At 43.9% G+C, this 17,808-nt stretch overlaps 10 protein-coding genes across 10 annotated transcripts; 5 read left to right on the forward strand and 5 right to left on the reverse strand.

Moving 5' to 3' along the window:
• Positions 1-99: 99 nt before the first annotated feature.
• Positions 100-2,274, reverse strand: KUCA_T00001673001 (uncharacterized protein; the record flags this gene model as incomplete). Its single annotated transcript, XM_022603877.1, has 1 exon — positions 100-2,274. One exon carries the CDS (start codon positions 2,272-2,274, stop codon positions 100-102), a length of 2,175 nt encoding a protein of 724 aa, XP_022457714.1.
• Positions 2,275-2,562: 288 nt separating this feature from the next.
• On the forward strand, positions 2,563-3,237 carry KUCA_T00001674001 (uncharacterized protein; the record flags this gene model as incomplete). Its single annotated transcript, XM_022603878.1, has 1 exon — positions 2,563-3,237. One exon carries the CDS (start codon positions 2,563-2,565, stop codon positions 3,235-3,237), a length of 675 nt encoding a protein of 224 aa, XP_022457715.1.
• A 291-nt stretch (positions 3,238-3,528) lies between these two features.
• On the forward strand, positions 3,529-5,958 carry KUCA_T00001675001 (uncharacterized protein; the record flags this gene model as incomplete). The annotated part of the gene is made up of 1 exon (XM_022603879.1): positions 3,529-5,958. The coding sequence occupies one exon, from the start codon at positions 3,529-3,531 to the stop codon at positions 5,956-5,958; it is 2,430 nt and encodes an 809-aa protein (XP_022457716.1).
• A 37-nt stretch (positions 5,959-5,995) lies between these two features.
• KUCA_T00001676001 (uncharacterized protein) lies at positions 5,996-10,810 on the reverse strand (the record flags this gene model as incomplete). Its single annotated transcript, XM_022603880.1, has 1 exon — positions 5,996-10,810. One exon carries the CDS (start codon positions 10,808-10,810, stop codon positions 5,996-5,998), a length of 4,815 nt encoding a protein of 1,604 aa, XP_022457717.1.
• Positions 10,811-11,071: 261 nt separating this feature from the next.
• Positions 11,072-12,001, forward strand: KUCA_T00001677001 (uncharacterized protein; the record flags this gene model as incomplete). The annotated part of the gene is made up of 1 exon (XM_022603881.1): positions 11,072-12,001. The coding sequence occupies one exon, from the start codon at positions 11,072-11,074 to the stop codon at positions 11,999-12,001; it is 930 nt and encodes a 309-aa protein (XP_022457718.1).
• A 174-nt stretch (positions 12,002-12,175) lies between these two features.
• On the forward strand, positions 12,176-13,210 carry KUCA_T00001678001 (uncharacterized protein; the record flags this gene model as incomplete). The annotated part of the gene is made up of 1 exon (XM_022603882.1): positions 12,176-13,210. The coding sequence occupies one exon, from the start codon at positions 12,176-12,178 to the stop codon at positions 13,208-13,210; it is 1,035 nt and encodes a 344-aa protein (XP_022457719.1).
• A 353-nt stretch (positions 13,211-13,563) lies between these two features.
• Positions 13,564-14,049, reverse strand: KUCA_T00001679001 (uncharacterized protein; the record flags this gene model as incomplete). Its single annotated transcript, XM_022603883.1, has 1 exon — positions 13,564-14,049. The coding sequence occupies one exon, from the start codon at positions 14,047-14,049 to the stop codon at positions 13,564-13,566; it is 486 nt and encodes a 161-aa protein (XP_022457720.1).
• A 218-nt stretch (positions 14,050-14,267) lies between these two features.
• On the forward strand, positions 14,268-15,860 carry KUCA_T00001680001 (uncharacterized protein; the record flags this gene model as incomplete). The annotated part of the gene is made up of 2 exons (XM_022603884.1): positions 14,268-14,300; positions 14,364-15,860. The coding sequence occupies 2 exons, from the start codon at positions 14,268-14,270 to the stop codon at positions 15,858-15,860; spliced, it is 1,530 nt and encodes a 509-aa protein (XP_022457721.1).
• Positions 15,861-15,956: 96 nt separating this feature from the next.
• On the reverse strand, positions 15,957-16,538 carry KUCA_T00001681001 (uncharacterized protein; the record flags this gene model as incomplete). The annotated part of the gene is made up of 1 exon (XM_022603886.1): positions 15,957-16,538. One exon carries the CDS (start codon positions 16,536-16,538, stop codon positions 15,957-15,959), a length of 582 nt encoding a protein of 193 aa, XP_022457722.1.
• A 205-nt stretch (positions 16,539-16,743) lies between these two features.
• On the reverse strand, positions 16,744-17,610 carry KUCA_T00001682001 (uncharacterized protein; the record flags this gene model as incomplete). The annotated part of the gene is made up of 1 exon (XM_022603887.1): positions 16,744-17,610. One exon carries the CDS (start codon positions 17,608-17,610, stop codon positions 16,744-16,746), a length of 867 nt encoding a protein of 288 aa, XP_022457723.1.
• Positions 17,611-17,808: the final 198 nt, after the last annotated feature.

The following is a 17,808-nucleotide window of genomic DNA, read 5'->3' on the forward strand; positions in this document are numbered from 1 at the left end:
TCTTCAACTAGTGACATCTCGAATTTGGGAAGAATGCTTTTTATTTTATTTTATTAGACTTTCCGATCGAGCAGACATCTATATATCTTTAAAAAGCTTTTATTCATCGTCAGATTCCATGACTATATCTGGAATCTCGAAGTCTGACTCCACGTCGGATGCAGCTGCAGCGACAGCCTCTTTCGTTATTGGGTCTGCTTGGACAATTTTTGTGTCTTCAACCAAAACTGGTTCTTGAGATTTTTGTTGAGGTAAAATCACAGGACTCAGAGGTTTAGAAAGTACGTTGGCCCCGGTTACCTGGACCGGGGCCACTTCAACCTCGAAGCTCCTCGTCTTCTGCTTTTTCAATGGTGATTCTTCTGCGTCGTCCATGTGTTCATCACCGTCATCAACAGCAGATTGCTCAATTTCATCGTCGGACTCTTCAGATTCGACATTAGCCTCAGCAATAACAACCTGTCTCTGGGGAAGTAATGGAAATCTTGGAGAGGCCAAGACGCTCACGAAGTTATCATTACCGATGAGGCTAGTAACAATGGGCAGTACAGACACCATTCCCTGTCCTTCAGGGAAAACCACTGCAGCTCTCAACAATTCAACAAGGTCTTTTGGAACAAGCGAAGGAGTCCGTAATTCATCCATATGAGATACCGCATCAACTAGCGTATAGTTTATTACCTCTGTCCTCTTAGATGCAGCCAGAACAAAAGTGCTCAGGGACTGGGTGAAAAAACGTCTCAAAAGATTTCTGTTTTCTGTGGATATCGAAGACACAAAGAGAGAACCATGAGACATTGCATCGGATAATGAAGCAGAATATCCATTTTTGTTCTTCTTCGTGTTCTTTCCTGAAGGGCCATTGGTAATGGAAGACTGTGCTTCAGGTGGAGGTCTAGCAAGAATCAGACCAGCTTCCACCACATCATTTATAACGTTAGAGTCATTGACCCAGTTGAACAGGCCCAAAACATCGGAAGAACAATCAATTATCTGAAATATCAACTCAGACAATTCATAGATCCGAGAATCATCAACCTTGGACTTATTTCCTCGAGCCTTGGTCATTGGAATTATGGAGTTCAATGATGCCAGAATTGACATGGCATGAATCGACATCTCTCCTCTGAAAGATGAGATCAAAGCACGGAAAATTTGAACTCCCAGAGACGCATTGCGCTCAGACGATAATTTCAAAACACTTCTAATTTCAGTGGATCTGATCTCTCTCTTAACATTGACAAATTTCAGGTTAATGGAGAGCAGAAGATCTCCGATCGAAACAAGCTTCGCCAACGGCACTTTCACCGGAAACGGAGTTGGCGTAGAAATGTACTGGATTAAAAGCTCGCCTAATATTCTGAGTCTGGATTGGATTTTCAGCAGGTCAAGTGGCTCGTTGCTGTCAATCACCAACCCAGGGAAAATCGATGACTTTTCTCCAAGAGTAGGCAGCGAGGAAAGCATTCTTGCAATAGACGAGTCACTTTCCAGCTCCAAGAAATCTTTGTAGATCGAGATTGTGGAGCTTATCTCTGCAATAAGATCGTTCAGTTTAGCGTTCCATGTTTCATCAGGCTGGTTTCTGGTAAGAACATATGACAACTGCACAATCGATTTACAGACGCTCTGCTGTAATAATTTGGGCATTCTGTCAAAATTCTGTTCATTCTCAAACAAACTAAGCAGTTTAGTCTCATATTTTCCTCCAAACGGTCTGAAAGTAGTGGAGTTATGTAACAGCATCTTGTAGAGAATCGGTATGATGGTGACCGGCGAAATTTGGAAACACTGGACCAACGCCGATATGCAACTGGGTAGTCTAGGAGTAAGGATCTCTCTCGTGAGTGTTGGCTTTCCTCTTATCCTGTCCACAATAAAGTCTAGACATTCGCATGTGGATTGCAACGTTATCAATTGCTGTAACGGTAAGCTTGAGTGCAGGTTATCACTATCAATATAGCACTGACTCTCTAGAATCTTTACGAGCGCATTTATGATGTTGGCTCCGTGCTCTGAGGTGATGTTCGGGTGTAGAGATAGGACAACAGCTAGCTTTGATCCCACCCATCTCAAATCATTTTCGTTGGACCTCAACAAGTTGAGAGTTCTCGAACAAATATGAGACAACTCAGACTTTGTAGCAGTCTTTATCGCGGACTCGGTGGACAAAACTGACAGAATCAAAGAGAGATTTGCGCTCCGTACCGTCCCAGTTTCAAGAGAGGCAATCAATACCTCCAACGGTAACGAATCTTGCAATGCATAACCCATTATTATCTATTATGTTGCAGTTATTCCCTATGTACATTTCTCCCATATCATGCATAATTTTTTTTAAACTGAAAAATTAAGCGTCGTGTATAGGCGAAATCAAAAAATGAGACAGGGGCTCTTAACCAAAGAGGCACAAAGGACGGGAAGTGGCACCCGTATCAAGATCGGATCCTATTGAAAAATGATCTCAATCTCTTGAAAGCAGGGTTCAGCTAAATTAAAATCTCGCTGACTTAATAATATTGGTAGGACAAAAGCGTTTCAAAACTACCTCATCAATTTCCAATGACAAAAAGCAATACTGCGGATATCAATCCGAATGTTATCTTTACCTACATCCCAAACCTGATTGGATTCACGAGAGTAGCGACAGCTCTGCTTTCGTTCTTTCTAATGAAGGACCATCCTCGTTACACCACGATTATTTACGGAATATCGTGTTTACTGGATGCCTTTGATGGTATGGCTGCCAGAAAATACAACCAATCAACCAGGTTTGGTGCTGTGCTCGACATGGTCACGGATAGATGCTCAACAACATCTTTGATATGTTTCCTATCTGTCATATACCCCACATATTACATACTGTGGCAGCTCTTGGTCTCGTTGGATTTGTCATCCCATTACATGCACATGTATGCTGCGTTGTCCACCGGAAGCACGTCACACAAGAACATTGACCAATCCCAGAACGTGTTGTTGAGACTGTACTACACGAAAAAGAGCGTGTTATTCACCGTGTGCATGTTCAACGAGTTGTTCTACATGGCATTGTACCTTTCGTACTATGACTTCATGCTTGTTCCTGGTTTGGCCATTACATTCCCTCAGCTGCTGGCATACGTCAGTCTTCCAGTTTGGTTCTTCAAGCAGGTAACCAATGTGATCCAACTGGCTGGCGCCGCCTATACTCTTGCTGAGATAGACATAAAGGAGAAGAGCCAGTCGAAGAAGGAGTAAGGCACTAGGACAGATATTGTGGTGCAGCCTGGATCACCTCGCTTTGGCGGGATATTTCCAATAATATGAGTATATAACATGTTACCCCCAAACTATTATATATTATAATTTTTGAAATAATGTGAGAATCAAACAGTATTAATGGAGATAATAATCTCTTGTCTTCACTGTTAAGGCCCAGTTGAGTGGGACACGGTGGATTTCTTCGGTATTAACTATGTGATCTGAGAACGCGTGATATAGATAGCTCTATTGTCGTCTTGTTTACCAGGGAAACACCACAATTACCACATGAATCTACCCAAGGAGCCCCATGAACAGCGAACAAAGTTATTATTGACGCCAGCATTATCACCTGCTAGAATTGGTACTCTAGCCTTGATTTCTCTCTACTGTTTTGGAAGAATCCCCGCCATTGTTGTACCACCTGTGATGTCTGTTGTGGTGGACCAAATTGATGGCTTCAAAAACGGGATTACGAAACAGTTTGGCAAAGCTAGAAAGCCTGAGGTGAACGAGGAACTTGTAGATCTTATAGATAGACTCTCGGAGTCAATCGACTCATACTTCTCCAGGAAGAACGATATCAAAGATGATACTGCCAAAAGAACATCTGATGTTGTGACCCACGCCTTTCTGAGCTACTTGTGGAGCGTTCAGAACATGGATATGTTTTATGATCTCATTCATCGTTCTTCCAGGCTGTTATTGAAGGAGAATGCTAAGCAAGATAGGGTAGGCAAAGAGAATGATGCGAGACGAAAACAGCTGGCCAAGACCAGTTATTTGGGCAAGTTTGTGTATAACGTGAGTGTGAACTTGAGAGCACTGGAGTTTGATGAAACTGTCCATTTGTGGCATGCTTTTGTGCAATATCGCGAGCCCACCAGAGCTATATACAAGCCTGTCAGACCTTTGAGCGACCCCAAGAATCGAGATGCTAAAGAATTGGATTACGATATCAGGATATCAAGCATGATTCTGAAAAATGCAAACATAACAGATGTTGCGGGATATCACTCTTATGATTTTGCCCCACATTTGCAGGCGGGAGCCCTAACAGTCTCTGAGATTGATCTTTCCGATCTGCTTGATTACCAGATCTTTTTACTCGAAGCGTATGGTACACCAACACCGCCACAGGTTCGCAATGTTCTCTCCATGATGTCGGCTTCCTCAAATCTGTTCCCCTCTTTGCATTACGTCAGTTACCTGGAGTACCTCAACAGGGAAGACTATGAGAATGCCCTATTCGAATTGCATCGCTATTTCGACTACATGATGTCAAATGATCAGAGGGTTTTTTACCATTACGCGCTCGTATCTCTGGCTACACTTGAATCACATTTTGGGAACAACCGTGAAGCATTGCGAGCAATTGACGAATCTATCTCTGTTGCTCGGGAGCATCAGGACATGAGTTGTTTGAGTTTTCTGCTGACTTGGCTTATTGATTTCATGAGGAATAAGCCCGAGCTTTACAAAAGCGGCACGCCAGGCGAGAATGTGGATACCATCACGCAAACTTTGAAAGTTCTCAACTCAAAGACCAAAGAGGTCAACAATCTGAATCTTCAGGCAGTCTCTTGTCAGTTTGAAGCTTTGCAAGCAATGGCTGATGGGGAACCCATGAGTAAGGTCATGAATAATCTCATCAGGGCATCTTACATACTTCTGAGTTCGCCTTGGAGGGAGTCAGAAAGGTCTGTTCTGCTGAAAACGTGCGATTTGCAGATAGCCAATTGGAGTAGAATTGGAATTTCCACTCTGAGCAATGTTATGACTGACGTTGCGGCTGATACTTTTGGATTCAGCCATAATTTGTACGACGAGGCACACGTTCTGATGAGGCGAGCGAACGCCGAGTTTCTGAAAGGAAACATCAAAACTGCATTTGAAATTATGGCGGACGATGGTTCTTCTATGAGCAACGTCAGTCTTGGCAGAATTTGGAGCTTTCGGAAGATGCTGTTCACGCTGTCTAATTGGATCTGCAAGGGCAGACTTCATGCCTCAAAAGCTTTGATCGATTCCCTGAAGATACAGGTGAGTGAAGTGAAGGAGATAAATTTCGAGGCAGAGTTGATATACCTAGAAGTTTCATATCTGCAGAGAGTTGGAGACTCTACGGCTGCGCACAAACTGCTTTCATCGCAATTCGTTGACAGGAAGTGCTACGATATTTACTGGTTAATAGAGTATGAGATACTCTACGCTGCCATAATTGCGGAAAGCTCGACGGCCCCCTCCCGTGGATTGTCTATTTTACTCAATGCGTTGAATTTAGCATATGATACTTCATTGGTATCTCTTTCATGCAAAGCTATGCTCACATTGGTGGAGCTCTTATTGGCTATGGATGAAGACCAAAATTGGTCTGATTGCAAAGATATTCTCTACAAAACGATGCCGTCAATACTACAGGTAGATCAGATTGCTATGATAGCAAAGGGCTTCTATCTACTCGCTGTTACTTTCAAATGCAAGTTCATCCATGACAGAGAAGAAGAATCACTAAATCAAACACTTCGGTTCTTGGAGCATGCCGTGTTACTCTACAAAAAGTCCAGTGACTTGGGGATGCTCGAGAAATGCTTTGATCTAGAGACCAGACTAGCTCAGATTACAAACCACGCTGAACTGATTGCCCACGCTCAAGAAAGTACGAAAAAGCTCATATCAAGAAAGCTTGAAGAAATGGCATATTGCATCGATACCTAATAATACACACATGATGGACGAACCACCTAATATACAATTACCAATCAATCTGACTCAGTAGATGGGCTTTGGCAGCACGCACTCGATCTAGTTCTCTCAATGACTTTATTCTGGTGTAGTACATTGAACAGTCTTGGGAGTCACATTTGAGACCAGCCCCAATGTTGATTAAACCTAGTTTCGTGTTGTGTGAGATTGAGCAACAGACTCTACACACCGTCAGGATATCAAGAACTTTTGCTTCATGCTCTCGAAGGGTAGAATGAAATCTCACAATAGACTCACTTTTGTCCGAAAGGCAGCTGTCGCAGACACCAGGGTCAGCTGCGGCTATTTGACGTCCACATATTAAGCAATTCAACGTTTTGGCAAAGCTTAAGATCGTGGTCCTTCCGGTCGTAGCAGGATCTTTGGAGGTCACTTTCAGCATTTTTGGCATATCCTGGAACCACTGTCTCACATTCACGCCCATGAGGCCAAATATTCGTTCAAGAGGAGGTATTAACATCTTTGTAATATAGTAGTTCCAATCCAACTCTAACGCATCTGGCCCTTGTCGGTCTATAAACTCTTCCGGTGTTAAACACCGCTCTCGCAGAGTGGCTGATTTTCGACCTTTGACCACTAAATATGGTACTCTTTCCTTATATTGTGGTTCGGACCTGTGATCCTGTTCCATAAGTCGCTTGCTGATGATAGCCCCCGGAGGAGCATGTATCTCATTTTTGTAGGTCCCAATTCTCACCTCCTTTCCAAAACAAAAGTCTTGAATGCTGAAGTTCCCATTCATGATTTTCCAAAACTGGGTTTCGACATAATCCTGCACATTGGAGATATCCTTGCTTTCGAAAAGCTTTCTCAAAGAGCACTCCACAATCTTTTGCTGAGCAGGTATGCCGTCTCTCCTGACAGTCTCTATTCCCTTTGCGTCAAACTTTGGTTCTTTCTGTTCTAGGTGTTCGTAACTGTATCCCACATAGCGCTTCTTGCTCAGCAGAACACAAGGATGATAAACTTTCTCAAACTTCAGTTTGACTGGAGCTGGATTGATAGATGTGATATGGTCAGCCATCTGCCGACCAATTGTGAATGCTTCAACCTTTGACTTGCCCGGTAGATAGACGAACAATGAATCAGTATCACCATATACGATCTTGGCACCCCAAGCACTATTCTTCTCAATCTCACGGATGGCCCTATTCAATGTCTCTCTTCCGGCAGAAACTATACTGTCAGCAATTTCTGCACAGGGCATTCTGCCAGAGAAACTAGCAGAGGTGTATCCGTAGGTGACGTTGGCTATCAACTTCAAAGCCAGCTGACGATTGTTGTATAGACTCTCCAAATGCAAGTCTCCTTTAGATTTAGATAGTGTGTCCTTAATTAGCAACCGGGTGTCGAGGATTTCAGTCAGCATTTTTGCTAGCAAAGATTTGCGTACACTTGGCTTCAAAAACATCACCCCATTTGGTGTGATCGTAATCTGATCTTTCATCAGATCAAGAAAACCAAGAGGGAGCTTGACCTTACCAACACCAAGTTGTTGAGCACTCTTCCCATCATACCCTCTGAGCTGCCCCAGCATTGTGGAGTAGCATATGTTATATGCAATAATCATTGACGGGTATAACGACTGAAAATCCAAGACAAGAAGTGGGCTCTTATAGAAAGCACTTTCCGGCTCCATGACCAACGCAATACATTGAATTGGGGCTTGCTTGAACACCTGTTTCTTGCTTGGAGAAATGAGCATGAAGTTTTCTTCCTTTGCTATACGAACAAGTAAGCCCTCCACCTTATATTGAGAGCCTCGCGTAAAGATCGAATAGAAGTCGATCCCGATCAGTCTAGACTCCTCGGTGGCTTTATTCACAAGTTCCTGGTTATCGAGAACACCAGCAGTCAAGGAAAGAAGCCGGGTATAGTAGTTGATCACAAACGAGCAATCTTGTATGCTTCCTTTCTTGAACCAAGATGTGAGCTGGCGATGATCAAAATGAGGACACCGTTCATGCAAAACGTGGAAACATACATTTTGCAAGGTATATTTCAATAGATTGACAGAATGCCTCAAAGCTCTCCATAGATTGAGAATGTGCCTACCTGTTACCTTGAAGGCCGAACCAGATACATATCCCCATCTCTCTTTAGATTTGTTTAAGTGCTTTTCGTTCACTCTGGAGATCTTGGCTAAAAAGTCGTACCCGTAGGCGTGATCCATCCTCTCTATGATGTAGCCCCAGGAAGAAGCATGTATTTCATATCCACATAAAACATCAGGATCAACTAGAGAGATCAGGCAAACCAACTCATCAATCAATTCTGTTTCTGTTTCACATATCTGTACGGAAGTCGAAAGCAATCCTGGAAAAGAAGCTTCATCCATCTCTGTCAAACAATCTGATTCACTTCTGAGAACAAAACAGCCATGATTTATGATACTAAGGTCATAGGGGATGCTGCTGGGATCGAATCTCCAGAAAACTGCCCCTATTGGATCGTGTTCAGGATCAGGGTTCAACCTGTCTCTCGTGTTCACGTGTGTCTCGACCATCAGTACAGTCATATCGTTGAACGATTTCTGGAGCTGTGGGGTCTGCCTCTCAAGAGATTTGTACTTGAAACCATACTCATTGGATGCAGTAGCAAACTCTATCTGAGATTTGAAGAACTGAGTTTTGGATATAGAGTTCTCTTTGCACCATGTCTGAACGTTTTCATACGAGGGCAAGACGCCATCAACATATTTGAAGATAGCGACTTTTGGTGGTTGTAGTTTTTTCTCTAAAGAGCAAATCATCTGTCTAGCATTCACTGATGATTCTGGAACGGCAATGGAGTGGTATGGCTTCAAATTGTCAATTGAGTCGCTTTTCAGAACGAATTTCTTTCCACTACTGAGAAAAGGTCTTTGTGGAACATGGTCCTCATTTGAGTAGAACGGATCCGTATATTCTATTTGCAAAAGACCCTGTTCTGTCTCCAAAGACTTGAGAAAACCGGAGTTGTCAAGATTGGCCGGTGGCAGTCCCACATACTCTGCAACAATTTCTTCTTTTGGAAAAAATGCATGCTCTTCTTTGAATAGTGATCTTACGACTTTAGCTGCTGGTGTGCCATTTGCTTTGCGCATGAAAGAATTTGATGTTTTTAAGAGCACAGGAGAGGCTTGCGTTTGCCTGAGCATGGTCCAATCTCTATCAATCTCCTCCACAATGAACTCTTCAGCCGCATCCTCTGGTGTGATGTGAAATGACAATTGCTTCTTTGGGCTAGTGGTGGCTGGCTCTGTGGGTTCTCCCTCCGAGTCTGTCTTCAGTTTTTTAGTTGCAGGAGATAAATCGGCATCAGAAACATTCGATACGGGCGACTGCGATTGAGAAGTTTGGTCAGGTACGGTGTCCTTCCTTTTCTGGGGCACATGTACCTCGATTGGCACGGGCTGCGTCGAATGAGACTGAGCATATGATTCAAGAAGTTGGGACGCATCCAAACTTGAGCGTGGCAGCAAAATAAACTTATTGATTTCCATATGGTATGCCAGTTTCGCAATACTTTGAAATGCGGTTGGAAACTCATTCAAATATGGTCTGGGAGGTAACATATCTGATGTCTCGGGCTCTTTATCGAACTTTTTGGACCACTCTGACTTCGACATTTCACAGCAGTATTTGAAGAGGTCATTCAGGGTATCTCTCTCCACCCACGTCACTCTATCGAAGTTACGCTGTGAGCCAGTGAACATCTTTGCCTTATCAGCATCTTTCAAATTCTTCACTGAGCGCTGATACATGGCATCCTTGATCATTTCTTTGGTCGAGGTTATGTATGTCATGTTCTCAGCCTGGCTCCCATGAAGAAATGCTTTGTACTCAATAAAATTGGAATGGGTTTGCCTTTCAGATGTTTGAGCAAGATTCACAATAGAGATAGCAGTGGTATCCACTTCAACCATGGAAGAGCCCATTCGCGGGAATATCATATCATCCAAAACATTGTAGCAGTCAGTTCCGGAGACGGTGACCATTTTTGAGAGAATTGTCGTCCTCAGAGAGTCTGTGAATTTGATGCGATTGAATATCGCAGTATCATCGCCTTTGAGACCCACAATCGGAGCTCTGAAGAACCAGGAGTCTAAAACAAGCCAATTGCTGCAATAGAGATTATAATCTTTCAGGAACTGCAAGTTGAGGGGAACGTGAGTTTCGAAAGGCTGAATGGGCCTTCCAAATACTTTGCCATCTTGCAAGACATTGGTGAGTCTTCGTATGTACCTGGGGCTAACCAGAGAAATCTTGACAAACCCATCCCAGCCAACATTGTAGCCATAAAAGGGAACCCCCCTGACCAAAGATATATCTGAAATGAAAGCCCTCATCTTGATGAGTGGTTCCTCGTCATCCTCGTCTTGTTCTGACGCATCATCCACGTCTTGATCCGAGTCGCTCTCGCCATCTCCTCTATCTCCTCCATCTTTCTTCCGTTGTTTCTTTGGTCGCTGAATTTTGCCACGCTGGAATGAGAGAAACATCCGAAGGTTGATTTCGTCCTTCAGTTGGATCAGCCATCTTGTTATTTGGTCAGCAGCTTTAGGTCCCGTGTATTGTATGTACAGATAGGGAAACACATTGTGAATGTGTATTAAACACGTGTGACCAGTTCGTAGTTTTCCATAAACTCTTATTATAGGCACTTGTGTCAACTTCTCATCTGTTGGTTCTCCATTAACGGTGGAATATGGCTTGTCCAGATAGGCAAATGGCGGAGACTGATAAGAGTCCAGAGCGGTGATCTGGGCAACGAAATGAGCAGGATTTTGTTCGAGAGAACCCGAAGAAATAAAGCTCGCCATGGAATGGAACAGATATCACCACATGTGTATAAAAATGTGGTAAAATAGCAAGACTTTGTTGAGTGAAGTTGGAGTTGTTAACACTTTGGATCAATTGCCACAATAAAAAAGATTTATAGTTAGGAACCCCACCCACTGCTCATCTCATCACCTCCACTGATTCCAGAATCCAGACTTGAGCCATTAACCACTCCATCAATTGGAACTGAAACCACACTTCAATTGAATGTCAATAATTACATCGACTTCAAAAACAGCTCAATGTCCCAGAATCAGGGTGATCGTGCAGTTGTATATCTCAAATTTCCCATCGCGAGACCAGATGGATGGAATGCTGTGGACAAGGAAGATGCTCTCAACCAGAATCCGGGGATAAATCGAGAGGAAACGCAAAAATGGAACGAAGAGAAGGAGGGAATATTGTTGCGAAGCGTGTTACCACTGGTGAAGGTTGAGATTGGACCTTCTCAGAAAAAAACCCTCAAAGTAAAATACGATTGGGTTAGACTATCTCGAGAGCTGGATGTTGACGTGCCGTCATTACAAAAGAAGGTGATGGAATTATACTACCTGGAATCTAAGCTGCAGAACGAAGATGCAATGTTAAATTCAAAGTCAAACGACCAGACTGTGGGAGATTTGGCAAATTCTCAACGAGTACCGGACGTCAAGCTGGATTCGAGATCAAACTCTCAGTTAGATCCTGCATTCCAGGAAGCCATCAAGAAGCTCACAATACTGGACACCAGTGGATACGCCAGTGGAAACACAAGCGGACACACGAGTGGACACACGAGCGAGCATGACAATAAATATGCCAATGAGCACATCAAAGATCACACCAAGGAACATGTGTCTTTTACCAGAAACGAGGTCAAGCCTTTGCGGAATATGTCTGGGAGATTCGTGTCTGGTGCTCGACAGGTCTCTACCAGCACACTACGAGACTCGGTGGGCTCAGTGGACTCTTTGGCGTCGTTTGAAGACAAAGACACGATGGCCACGAGTAAGTTTCTACATAGGTCTTTATTATTCCCCAAAGTGAGGAACAGGCCGAACAGTGACGACGAGGATGAGGAAGAAGACGAGGAGGAAGACGAAGACGATCTGGAATTCACAGAGGGAAGCGAGACGGGGATCAGCAGCATCAGCCAGTCCGCTTTAGAGAATGAGCTGATCAACAGAATGTAAAGTAACTCAATTGGCCAATAAATTTCTCAACTAGATAATTTGTTCCTCATAACTTTCCAGTTATCTACTGATAAGCGTGTGGCCCCAAATACCCGATGAGCAAGCCACAAATCACGTAATGGCCACACGCTCAGTTCCGCGTGGTAGATTTACCTAACAGTGGCATCTATCTCCATGGGCTCTCTTTCGAGCAAATCCGGGGCAGAAACCGAACCAAAAACTACAACAGATTCAATGTTACAATTATCTTTGAGATCGGCCACCAATGGTTTTAAAAACGTGTCGAAGTTTGCTTCCACGTTCGGCTCCAAGTATGCAGCCATCAGAACCATCTCCATAGTCAGTGCGGCCGGGGTCTCCAAGCTCAGAGAATTGCCCTCTCTGGTTCCCGTGGATTCAACTTGGTATATGCCCAATTCGCCTCAGAATGGATTGCGTGAGTACTTGGAGGAACGGTTATCAGCAGATACCGTGTTCTTTGACATTGACGCCATCAAGGATCCAGCCAGTCCGTATCCCCACATGCTTCCATCCGCAGAAGACTTTGACAAAAGTGTCAGCAAACTCGGAATCAAAAATGGCGATAGTTTGTTGATCTACGATAACCAGGGCATATTTTCCAGTTGCCGTGCTGCCTGGATGTTTGAAGTGTTCGGTCACGATATCTCCAAGATCAATCTGCTTAACACTTATCCAATCTACAAAGAGACTAACAATGCGGTTGACAACGACACGTTTGAAAGTGAGAGCCCATTAGCTGAGTCAGATTACAAGCATGCTAAATTTGACAAAACCAAGGTTATCGATTACGAAGAACTGTTGGAATTGGTCAAGGCAGAGAAGATAGGTCCCGAATATACCCTTTTGGATGCCCGTTCAACACCAAGATTTACAGGCGAAGCCCCAGAGCCTCGTGCGGGGTTATCATCTGGACACGTTCCAGGTGCTATTTCGGTTCCGTTTACTGATCTTCTGGGTTCCATCAAAGACGGGTTCCTGTCCCAAACGAGATTGCAGATCTACTTCCAGGCAAAAGGTATCGACGACTCCAAACCTTTCATAGTCATGTGTGGCACCGGTGTGACCGCCTGTATTCTCAAGTATGGACTTGAAATCGCAGGTTTGGGCCAGAAAGGCATTAGAGTCTATGATGGTAGTTGGACAGAATGGGCTCAGAGAGCAGAACCTGAGTACATCCAAAAAGTTTAACTGTATGCATAAGTTGAGCCTCATGTAGCAAAATTAAGGCTCTTTTATAGCCTTAGATTTGCTTGATACTGTTCAGTTTGATACTGTATACACACTCAATCCCATAAAGCAATATTATAACCCCAATCTAAAAAGCGAATCCAAATTCCATTATCGTCTCTAATGGCGTGGCCAGGTATTAATCCAGCCTAATCAGCGCATCTTCGAGTAAGTCGGTTTATAAAGGCGCGTTCACGATTCAATTTCCTCGAGACCCTTTGCCGCGTATATGGTAGAAAAGTGGACTGTTTGGTCATCTAATCCTGAGGAGTCCGCATCAGGTCATCCAGTTCGTCCGTGTAGTGATGCAAAAACTATTGAAAACTCCAGCCGGTCTCTTTACCTACTATTGATGTATAATCACTAATAAACACCAAAGCTGCTAAGGGACCACCCGCGGCCATAAAAGCTGACCAAGTAGGAAATTCCTCTTTCACATCAACAACCTTATCCTTCATTCCATTGGACTTCGACTCCAAATCATATTCCACAATCAGAGTAATCTTTTTTGCCGAAGAACGCACTACCATCATCTTTAACATAAGTAAGGAAGAATATGAGATTGTCGCCATATCAGCCAGAAGTTTGGGTACATCAGCAATTAGCTGAACAAGACTTGTACGCCATCCTATCTGGCCAAGCTTTGCTTCTGCCGTAGAGGTGTTTTCATGATCATATGTGTAAGGATAGACACACACAAGAAACAACGATATGCATATGCCCACCACTGACAAACAAAAATAGGACTTCACAAACTTCGAGTCTCGAATTCGAGGCTTGTCGATTGTCAAAGCACTCATGATGATTTAATTTGCAAATGATACAGAGTGATTTTATCCCTTGGTAAGCACTATGTGTTGCATACTTGCGGGAATTTGGACTGGGGGCTGGAGTTTGACAGTACACGCAAACAGCTCTCCAGAAACACTTCAGTCGTGAAAAGTATCACATTAAAGAAGTAGTACTCTAATACGTTAGTTTCCATTCAGCATAATATAATCGGGTAGAATTGCCTGTTATGTCGATTCCTGGACTCCAAGGAATTATATCAGTAAGTGAGATCAGTCGAATGCGAATTCTTCACCACAAAGTCTCGTCACTAACCCATCACCAGGCCGATACACTGGCTCCTCACATCGACACCAGCTCAGCATTGGTGCCCAGTGGAAGTGCTACAGCTTTACCGAATGCAAAAACTGTGGAAATATCAGCATTTTCAGAATGGAGATTTGAGCTGGGCAGTTCCTCCGACAAATTGCGAGTGAGACTAGTGGCTGGAGAAGCAGAGATGTTTGGTACTGAACTTTCTTCAAACATGGAGTACTCCTTCACCGGAGCAATGAAAACGTGTATATTCACGTTTAAGGGCTGTACAATAGAATATGCAGGATGTGAACTCTCGTCTGAATACGTTTCTGACGAATCATGCATGACCAACTACCTGAACCTACACTTTGCACTGGAGAGACTGAGGAAAGAAGCCAGCACTTATAACGAAACCAGCACCGACAAGAGACTCGGACCCAAGGTGCTCATAGTTGGAAACAAAGATTCCGGAAAGACCTCTCTGGCCAAAATTCTGACTGCCTATGCCACCAAGATGGACCGTCAGCCAATCCTCGTCAACCTGGACCCATCTACAGCCAACTTCAGTATACCTGGAATGCTCACGGGAACCACGATCTCTGACATCATGAATGTGGAAAACGTGAATCTAGGAGAAACCATAACAACGGGTCCAACGTTCTACCACCAGAAGCAGCCCATAGTGAAATGCTTCGGGTTGGAGAGTTTCTCAGATAACGATAAGCTATACAAGTACGAAATTTCGCAGCTCGGCATCAGCGTCTTGAGCAGACTGCGTAACGACCAAGTGGTTGGCGAGTCGGGGCTCGTTGTGGATACTCCTGCTTTCAAAATCACGGATTACGAACTTATTGAGAACATCATATCGGATTTCGAGATCGATGTGTTGATTGTGATAGGCCACGAGAGGTTGTTCGTGGATCTGAAGAAGAAACTCATCAAGCCATCGAACCAGAACAGACTCACGGTCTTGAAGATGCCCAAGTCAAGTGGATGTGTTGATTTAGATGACAAGTTCTCTAGGGACTTGCAACAGAGGTGCATTAGAGAGTATTTCTACGGGATAGAGAAACAAGTGTTGAGTCCTTTCTCCATTATGGCCAATCTGAAAGATCTGATCATTTTCAAACCTGTGGAACCCAACGGCATGTTCGGGTCCTCTGGGTTATCTTTTCTAAGTGGTGATATGGAGGAAGATGAGGATATCAAAACGGAGCCCAATGCCCAGCTGAAATTTACAGAGTATTCCAAGCTGCTTGAAAGGATCACCGAGCCAACGGCTGAGATTCTCAGCAACGCCGTACTTGCGATGGTGAACCCCTCTGGCTTGGATCTCAACAGGTTTGCATACACGGACGATGAGCAGGCGTTGATAGAAGACACGGTTAACACCTCGGTGGTTGGGTTCACGTATGCCGTGAGTGTGGACGATACCAAGGGCAAGGCCAGGTTTGTGGTACCTTCACCAGCCAACCAGATGCCCTCAAAAGTTTTGATTTTGACCAAGTTTAGATATCACGAATGATATAGGGGAATATACGTAATGCCATAACTGTAATGCTGTCATATGTTAAGTCTATAATACACATCCGAACACATGTTCTTGATTTTTTTGGCTCTTTCACTCTGGCTGTAAGTTCTGCATCGGAATGGATTCAGAAGGTTTAGCAGACTCAATGTCTGCAACGCGACCAGTTTCAGGGTCCAGTAAACCCTCAAAGAACGTTTCTCTCAGCTCCTTCCACCTGGTGGTCCAGGTACCAAGACCAACCATCAGCGCACTAGACACTGATTGCAAAAACCACCACATAGCATGTTTTGGAAATGAGCCCGAGTATAACCAGCACACAGGGAGGTTCACAGCATGTATTGTGAGTGCAAAATCCCACGCAAGTTTACTCCTCCCCACTATAACAGTCATAAACATCACACATATCAAAGAATCTATTAACCACAAAAGACTCAAAGTCCATCCAAGAGTGTTTCCAAACGATATCAGCTCCCACGAGAAAATCCAGCCAAAATCGAACGTGTAACCGGCAACTGATGCTGTGAAATAAAAAAGTATGAATGCCACCGAGTAGTAGAAGATCTGGAGGAGCACGATCTGGGCGAAGATCCGCGACGGAGAAAACGTGTCCCTGAAGGATTCGGCTGCATCGTGCTTATGAAGGCGTATATAGCCCCTCACCTGCTCAAACATTGCGTTGTCTGCCGCTGAATTGAGATAGAAAGAAGATAGTTGTCATGTGAGTCTCAAGATTGTGAGGCGAAGATCACTGATCAAAACTAGGTAGTGCAGAAGACTCAAATATGAGCCGCAAAATAAACTAAGCGAGATATAAAAAACAGTTCCATCCAAAACATTAACAATTACTACAAAACTCCAGCCATTCGTAAATATGCACTTACCATCCACAACATGTCCAGCCAGTGCGCTCTTCATCCTCACTGAGGTTCAAACTCAAAGTTAAGCTCTGCTTCTTTCGTAGTGCAGCAAGAGCCCTCTTCCTATGATCTGTGGAAACAGTGAGCACTGAACTGTTGCCCACCTCCGAGTAAAATGGAAAATCACCATATTGGACCCCACTATTAACATTCTCGGGATCCAAAGTTCCCAATTCAACCTTTGTCAAAACACTGTAGCCCAACTTCTCGAAGCTCTCAGTAACGTTAACGTTTTTCAGCGCACTAGCGTACACTAGTGGAATTTCAGTGGCCAGTTCACGAGAGTACTCCAAACAAAATTCCAGAGCCTCCTCTTTTGTCACCAGTTCATCGGGATTAACTTCGGGCGAATCCAGCAGATCACACTTATTGGCAACCAGCACTATAGAAACCGTTGACTCGGTAAGATTCTTGATGTCTATCATAAATTCACGCATCATAGCAAAAGACTTTTTATCCATTACATCATATACCAAAATGACTCCAGCAGATCCCCGGTAATAACCTCTCGTGAGTGACCGGAACCTCTCTTGGCCGGCAGTGTCCCAGAGCTGCATCTTCATCTTGACGTTATCCACGTTGGAGGGACCGAGACTAAGTATCTTTGAAGAAAACTCTACCCCAATGGTCTGAGACGTCAGCGTATTCCAACCACCTTTCATGAATCTATGGAACAAACTGGATTTGCCACATCCAGACGGACCAACAAGTATGATTTTGGCGAGGTAGTCATAGTGATCTATTCTCTGTCTGCTGATAGTGGGCTGTAGAGACGGCGTCCCTATGGAAGATGTGTCAATAGAGTCCAAGCTGTTTTTCCGCAACATCTTCTGATGATGATATCAATGTCGGAACAACCACAAACGCCAAAATCGTATCCATATACGCGCTGAACATTTGTTGTTCGGTTTCAGTGTTGTGTCAGAGTAAGATGAGATGCCTTTGCAAATTACCCGTTTAGGCAATCGCATTGAATCTGCAGAGGGCTCCCATTAGCGATGCCTAATTATGGTGCTTTCGACTTA

Source organism: Kuraishia capsulata, genomic scaffold (assembly GCF_000576695.1).
Source record: "Kuraishia capsulata CBS 1993 genomic scaffold, Kuraishia_capsulata_scaffold_2, whole genome shotgun sequence".
In the NCBI taxonomy this organism is placed as follows: domain Eukaryota; kingdom Fungi; phylum Ascomycota; class Pichiomycetes; order Pichiales; family Pichiaceae; genus Kuraishia; species Kuraishia capsulata.